Source organism: Lepisma saccharinum, unplaced genomic scaffold, assembly GCF_977018435.1.
Source record: "Lepisma saccharinum unplaced genomic scaffold, izLepSacc3.1 HAP1_SCAFFOLD_275, whole genome shotgun sequence".
In the NCBI taxonomy this organism is placed as follows: Eukaryota; Metazoa; Arthropoda; class Insecta; order Zygentoma; family Lepismatidae; genus Lepisma; species Lepisma saccharinum.
Window position 1 is genome coordinate 42,594 of NW_028143029.1, and position 7,639 is coordinate 50,232.

General features: G+C 31.0%; 1 protein-coding gene across 1 annotated transcript; it reads left to right on the forward strand.

The window, feature by feature from the left end:
• The first annotated feature begins 527 nt into the window (after positions 1-527).
• On the forward strand, positions 528-3,239 carry LOC145982642 (uncharacterized). The gene is made up of 2 exons (XM_083116020.1): positions 528-683; positions 3,144-3,239. Exons 1-2 carry the CDS (start codon positions 528-530, stop codon positions 3,237-3,239), a joined length of 252 nt encoding a protein of 83 aa, XP_082972146.1.
• The last annotated feature ends 4,400 nt before the right edge of the window (positions 3,240-7,639 follow it).

Here is a 7,639-nt window from a genome sequence, read left to right on the forward strand (position 1 = left end):
AAAGAAAGAAAAAATAAAAACGAAAGAAAGAAAGAAGGAAAGAAGAAGAAAGGAAGAAAGAAAGAAGGAAAAAGAAAGAAAGAAGGAAAAGAAGGAAAGAAGAGAACGATAGAACAAAAGAAGGAAACAAAAGAAGGAAGAAAGGAAGAAAGAAGGATAGTAAGAAAGAAAGTAGGAAAGAAGGTACCAAAGAAGGAAACAAGAAAGAAAGAAAGAAAGAAGAAAATAAGAGAAATAAGGATAGAAAAATAAATGGAGGAAAGAAAGAAAGACTGAGAAAAAGAAGGAAAAGAGAAAGAACGAAAGAAGGTAAAAAAGACGGAAAAGAGAAAGAAAGAATGAAAGAAAAAGAAAGAAAGAAGGAAGGAAAGAAAGAAAGAAGGAAAGAAAGAAGGAACAAGAAATAAAAGGATAGAAAGAAGGAAGGAAATAAATAATGAAGGAAAGAAAGAAGGAACAAGAAAGAAAAAGAAAGACACAACAAAAGAAATAAAGAAGGAGAGAAAGAAAGTGTAAAACAAAGAAAGATGGGAAGAATGAAACAAAATAAAGAAGTAAAGAAGGATAGAAGGAAGGACCAAGAGAATGAAAACAAAGAACAAAGAAAAAATAGTGAGAGGGAAAGAATGAGAGAAACACAGAAAAAGGAAAGAAAGAAAGAAGGAAGGAAGGAGAGAAGAAAACAAAGAACAAAGAAATAATAGAAAGAGGGAAAGAAAGAGAGAAGAAAATATATAGAATAAGACAAGGAAAGAAAGAGCAATAGAACCAAAGAAGAAAGAATGAAAGAAGATAATAATAAAAGAGAAAAGAACGAAAGAAAGATAAAAGAACGAAATAACTTAATAAAGAAAGTAATAAAAAGAAGGAAAGGAAGAAAGAACAAAAGAACCAATGAAGGAAAGAAAAAGAAAAAGAGGAAAGAAAGAAAGATTAAAGAAATTTTAAGGCATTTTTCTAACACCTCGAAAAAAAAGCAAATTGGTACAAGAATTCAGTCATAACTTTTTACTGGTTAAAGATATGTCGAACAAACCTTCACCATTGCATTTCTCGTGAAATTCTAGCCCATTTTGATATGTCGCACGACCCCCTTCCCATTTAAAATTCTGAAGTTGAATTCAAGATGGCGGACATCAAGATGGCCGCCGACCGTGTGGGTGGCGTCAATGTGGTTCCCCCTTGGCCTGATAACGATTAGTCATCACCATTTCCATGTTGCGCGCTGCAGTGGCCTTGTACTGGGGGTGTTAAGTGACTTATTGAGCCACCCTGTAGATCTTGCTCAAGATAGGGACAGATGGAAGGCCTGTGTTGCTGCAGCCATGAACCTTCGGGATTATGAAGGCTAGAGAGTTAGTTTTCCTACCTTCCTTCCTTCTTTCTTTCTTTCTTTCTTTTCCTATCTTTCTTTCCTTCTTTCTTTCATTTTTGCTTTCTTTCCTTCTTTCTATTTCCTTCATTATTTCTTCCTTTCCTTTATTCTTGAATTCCTTCTTTCGTTCTTTCATTCCTTCTTTCTTTCCTCCTTTCTTTTTCTTTCTTCCTTTATTTCTTTCATTCCATCGTTCTCTCTTTCTTACTTTCTTTATTTCCTTCTTTCTCTATTTCCTTCTTTATTTCTTTCCTTCTTTCTTTCTTTCTTTTTCTTTCCTTTCTTTTTTCTTTCCTTCCTTCTTTCTTTCTTACTTTCTTTCTTTCCTTCTTTCTTTCTGTCTTTCTTTCCTACTTTCTTTTCTTTTTTTGTTTGTTTGTTTCTTTCCTTCTTTATTTCTTTCCTTCCTTCTTTCTTTCCTTTTCTTTCTGTTTTTTTCTATCTTTTTACTTCTTCCTTTCATTTCTTCTCCCTTTCCTTTTTCTTTTTTTACTTCCTTCTTTCTTTCTTTCATTCTCTCTTTCTTTGCTTCTTTCTTTTCCTGCTCTCTCTTTTTCATTCTCTCCTTCTCTCTTTTACCTTCTTTCTTTCTTTCCTTCTTTCTTTACTTCTTTATATTTTTTCTTTCTCTCATTCTTTCCTTCTTACTTCCTTTCTTTCCTTGTTTCTATCCTTCTTCCTTTATTTCCTTCTTCCTTTTTCTTTGTATCTCTCGTCCTTTTTTTCTTTAATTCTTTCCTTTTTACCCTCTTTCTATCTTTCATTCCTTCTTTCTTTCTCTTTCCTTTTTTCTTTCTTTCTTTTCCTTCTTAACTTCCTTCTTTCTTTATTTCCTTCTCTCTTTCTTTCCTTCCTTTTTCCTTCTATCCTTCATTGTTTCCTTCTTTGTTTCTTTCCTTCTTTCTTTCTTAACTACTTTCTTTCCTTCATCCTTTCCTTCTTTTGTTTTTATTTCTGTTTCTTTCTTTCTATCTTTCTTTCTTTCCATCTCTCTCTTTCTTTCTCTCCTTCCTTCTTTCCTTCTTTCTCTCTTTTTTCTTTAATTATTTCTATTTATCTTTCTCTCCTTCTTTCTCCTTTCCTTCTTTTTTCATTCCTTCCATCTTTCTTCTTTCCTTCTCTGTTTCCTTCTTTCTTTCTTTCTGCTTCTTTTTTCTGTCCTTCTTTCTTTGCTTTTTTCCTTTCCTTGCTTTTTCTTTCTTTCATTCCCTCTTTCTTTCCTTCCTTTTTCCTTCCTACTTCCAATCTTTCTTTCTTTCCTTCTTTCTTCTCTTCATTCTCTTTCTTTGCTTCTTTCTTTTCTTTCTTTCATTTTTCTCCTTTGTTTACGCAAGAAATAAGAAAGAGAGTAGGAGAGAAAGAGAGTAGGAAAGAAAGAAGACAAAAAGAAAACTGAATAAAAGAAATAAAAACCAAAGAAAGAAAGAAAGAAGCAAAGAAAGAAAGAAGGAAACAAAGAAAGAAAGAAGGAAAGAAAGAACGAAAGAAGAACGGAAAGGAAGAAACAAAATAAATGAATGTAGCAAGAAAGGAGGAAAGAAAGAAAAATAAAGAAAGATAAAGGAAACAAAGAAAGATAAAAGGAAAGAAGAAAGAAGATAAAGAAGGAAAGAAAGAAGAAGGAAAGAAAGAAGTAAATAATAAGCAATGAAAGTAGGAAAGAAATAAAGAAAGAAGGAAAGAAAGACAGAAGGAAAGAAAAACAGAAGGAAAGAAAGACGGAACGAAGTATAGAAAGGAAGAAAGAAGGAAATAATGATAGAAGGAAAGAAAGAAGGAAAAATATAAGGAAGAAAGAAAGAAAGAAGCAAGGAAAAAAGAAAGAACGATAAATAGAAAGAAAAAAATAAAGTATGAAGGATAGAAATTAGGAATGAATGAAAGAAATTTCCTTCTTTCTTTCGTTCCTTCCTTTTTTTCGATCTATATTTTTCCTTCTTTCTTTCTTTTTTCCTCTTTCTTTCCTTCTTTCGATCCGTCTCACTTATCTGATCCTTTCTTTCTTTCGTTCCACCTTTCTTTATCCTTCTTTCTTTCTTTCCTTCCTTCTTTCTATCTTTTTCCTTTTTTCCTTCTTTTTTCTTTACATCTTTTTGCTATTTCTTTTTCCTTTTCGTCTCATCTTTCTTTCCTTCTTTACTTTTACTTCTTTATTTCTTTTCTTCTCTCTTTCCTTTCCTCTTTCTTTACTACTTTCTTTCTTTCCTTCTTTCTTCCTTTCCTTTCTTCACTCTTTCTTACTTTGTTTCTTCCCTTCTTCTATTCTTTGTTTCTCTCTTTCTCTTTCCTTCTCTCTTCTATTCTTTTATTATTTCCTTCCTTCTATCCTTTATTGTTTCCTTCATTGTTTCTTTCCTTCCTTCTTTCTTAACTACTTTCTTTCCTTCTCTCTTCTATTCTTTTATTCTTTCCTTCCTTTTTTCCTTCTATCCTTTATTGTTTCCTTCATTATTTCTTTCCTTCCTTCTTTCTTAACTACTTTCTTTCCTTCTCTCTTCTATTCTTTTATTCTTTCCTTCCTTTTTTCCTTCTATCCTTTATTGTTTCCTTCATTGTTTCTTTCCTTCCTTCTTTCTTAACTACTTTCTTTCCTTCATCCTTTCTTTCTTTTGTTTTTATTTCTGTTTCTTTCTTTGTTTCTCACTTTTTCATTCCTTCTTTCTTTCTTTCCTTCTTTCTTTCCTTCCTTTTTTCTTATCTTCTTTTTCTTTCCTTCTTTCATTTCTTCTTCTTTCTTTCTTTCTTTCGTTCTTTCTTCCTTTATTTCCTTTTTTCTCTATTTCCTTCTTTCCTTCTTTCCTTATTTCTTTATTTCCCTCTTTATATCTTTCATTCCTTTTTCTTCCTTTCCTTTTCTGTCGTTTTTTATTTCTTTCTTTCCTTCTTTCTTTTCTTTTTTCTTTATTGCCTTCTTTTTTCTATATAACTTTAGTTTTTTATCTCCTTCCTTCTTTCTTTCTTTCTCTCTTTCTTTCCTTCTTTCCTCATTTACTTCTTTCTATCCTTCATTCCTTCCATTTATCCTTCCTTTCTTTCCCTCTTTCTTTTTCTTTTTTCTTTCCTTCTTTCTTTCCTTCTTTCTTTCCTTTTTTCTTTCTTCATTTATTTCTTTCCTTCTTTCTTTTTCGTTCTTTCCTTATTTCCTTCTTTCTTTCTCACTTTCTTTCCTTCTTATTTTTTTCTATTTAGCTTTCTTTCTTTCCTTCCTTCATTCTTTCCTTCCTTCTTTCTTTCCTTCCTTCTTTCTTCTTTCTTTATTTTTTCTTTTTTCTTTCATTCTTCATTTCCTTGTCTCCTTCCTTCTTTCATGAATTCATTCTTTCCTTCTTTCTTTCTCTCTTTCGTTCTTTACTTCTTTTTTACTTTTTTCCTTCTTTCCTTTTTCTTTCTTTCCTTCTTTCTTTTTCTTCTTTCTTTCCATCTTTTTTCTTCCTTTCCTTCTATCTCTCCTTCTTTCCTGCTTTCCTTCTTTCTTTCTTCTTTCTTTCTTTCTTTCTTTCTTCTATCTTTCCTTCTTTCTTTCTACATTTCTTCATTCTTTCTCTCCTTTTTCCTTCCTTCCTTCTTTCTTTTTCTTTCCTTCTTTCTTTCTTCTTTCTTCTCCTTCCTCCTCCTTTCCTTCTTTCTGTCATGCCTTCTTTCCTTCTTTCTTTTCTTCATTCTTCGTTTCTTTCTTTCTTCTTTCCTTCTTTCTTCCTTTCCTTCTTCTCTCTTCTGTTTTGCCTTCTTGCTCTCCTTCTTTCATCCTTCTTTTTCTCGTTTCTTCTTTCTTTCCTTCTTTCTTTCTTTCCTTCCTTTTTCCTTCTTTCCATCCTTTCCTTCTTTTTCTTTCTTTCCTTCTCTCTTTCTTTTTCTTTCTTTCATTCTTTCTTTCATTCTTTCTTTCCTTCTTTGTATCTCCTCTTTCTTTATTTCCTTCTTTCTCTCTTCTCTCTTTAGTTCGTTCCTTATTTCTTTAGTTCCTTCCTCATTTCTTTCCTTCTTTCCATCTTTCTTTTTCCTTCTTTCTATGCTTCTTTCCTTCCTTCCTTCTTTCTTTCTTTCTTTCTATCCTTCTTCCTCAATTTCTTTTTCTTTTTTCCTTCTTTCAATTTTTCTTCCTCTTCGTCTTTTTTCTTTGTGTCTTTCCTTCCTTTCTTCTATTTTTCTTCTTTCTTTCCTTCTTTCTTTCTATCTTTCTCTCTTTTTCCTTGTTTCAACTTTCCTTCTCTCTCCCCTTTTTTAACTTCTTTCAATCTTTCTTCCCTTCCCTCTTTGTTTCCATCTTTCTTTCTTTCTTTCTATCTTTCGTTCTTTCTTTCTTTCTATCTTTATTTCCTTCTTTTCTTTCATTCTTTCTTTCTTTCCTTATTTCTCCCTTTCTTTCTCTCTTTCCTTTTTTATTTCTTTATTTCTTTCTATCTTTCCTTCTTTCTTTCTTTCTATCTTTCGTTCCTTCTTATTTTCTTCTTTTTTCTTTCCCTCTTTTGCATTCTTTCCTTCTTTCTTTGTTTCTTTCTTTCTATTTCTTTCCTTCTTTGTTTATTTCCATCTTAATTTCTTTCCATCTTTCTTTCTTTCTTTCCTTCTTACTTTTTCTTCTTTCTTCCCTTCTTTCATTTCTTCTTTCTTTCTTTCTTTATTTATTTCCTGTTTTCTCTATTTCTTTCTTTCCTTCTTTCCTTGTTTCCCTCTTTCTATCTTTCATTCCTAATTTCCTCCTTTGCTTCTCTGTCCTTTTCTATTTCTTTCTTTCCTCCATGCTTTTCTTCTTTGTTTATTGCCTTCCTTTTTCTTTCTAACTTTAGTTTTTTATCTCTGTCCTTTTTTATTTCTTTCCTTCTTTCTATCTTTCCTTCTTTCTATATTTCCTTCTTTCTTTCTATCTTTCGTTCCTTCTTAGTTTTCTTCTTTTTTCTTTCTTTCCTTCTTTCTTTGTTTCTTTCTTTTTATTTCTTTCCTTCTTTAATTATTTCGATCTTTATTTCTTTCTTTCTTTCCTTCTTACTTTTTCTTCTTTCTTACCTTCTTTCTTTCCTTCTTTCATTTCTTCCTTCTTTCTTTCTTTCGTTCTTTCTTTATTTATTTCCTTTTTTCTCTGTTTCTTTCTTTCCTTCTTTCCTTGTTTCCCTCTTTCTACCTTTCATTCCTTATTTCCTCCTTTCCTTCTCTGTCCTTTTCTAATTCTTTCTTGCCTCCTTTCGTTTCTTCTTTTTTTATTGCCTTCTTCTTTTCTTTCTAACTTTAGTTTTTATCTCTTTCTTTCTTTCTTTCCTTCTTTCCTTATTTCCTTCTTTCTATCCTTCATTCCTTATATTTATCCTTCCTTTCCTTCCATCTCTCTTTTTCTTTTTTCTTTCCTTCTCTCTTTCCTTTTTCTTTCTTCCTTTATTTCTTTCCTTCTTTCTTTTTCGTTCTTAATTTATTTCCTTCTTTTTTTCTTTTTCTTTCCTTCTTTCTTTTTCTTTCCATCTTCTTTCTTTCCTTCTTTCTTCCTTTCCTTCTTTTTTATTTCCTTCTTTCTATCTTTTTCTTTCTTTTTCCTTCTATCTTTTCTTCTCTCTTTCTTCCTTTTCTTTCTTTCTTTTTTATTCTTTCTTTATTTCACTCTTTTTTCTCTCTTTCTTTCCTTCTTTCCTTTTTCTTTCCATCATTCTTTCTTTCCTTTTTCCCTTCTTTTTTATTTCCTTCTTTTATCTTTTTTCTTTGTTTCTTTCTCTTTCCATCTTTCTTTGTTTCCTTCTTTTTCATTCCTTCATTCTCTCCTCTCTTTTACTTTTTTGTTTATTTCCTTCTTTCTATCTTTCTATATTTCGTTCATTCCTTCTATCCTCCTTTCTTTCTTTCTTTCATTCTTTCTCTGCTTTCATTATTTCCCTCTTTCTTTCTTTCAGCCCTTCTTTCTTTCTTTCCTTTTCTACTTGTTTCCTTCATTTTTTGTTTTCTTCTTCTTTCGCTCTTTCTTTCTTTGTTTAATTCTTTCCTTTTTTCAACCTTTCTTCAATTCTTTCTTTCCTTGTCTTTTATCTTTCCTCCTTTCCTTCTTTCTTTTCCTTCTTTCCTTCTCTCTTTCCTTCCTTCTTTCTTTCTTCTTTCTTTTTTCTATCTTTCCCTCATTCTTTCTTTCTTCCTTCTTTATTTTCCTTTCTTCTCTCTTTTCTTCCTTCTTTCTATATTTGTTTCTTCTTTCTCTCCTTTTTCCTTCTTTCTTTCTAATTTTTTTCGTTCTTTCTCTTGTTTCGTTATATCTATCTTTGTTCTTTCTTTCCTTCTTTCATTCTTTCT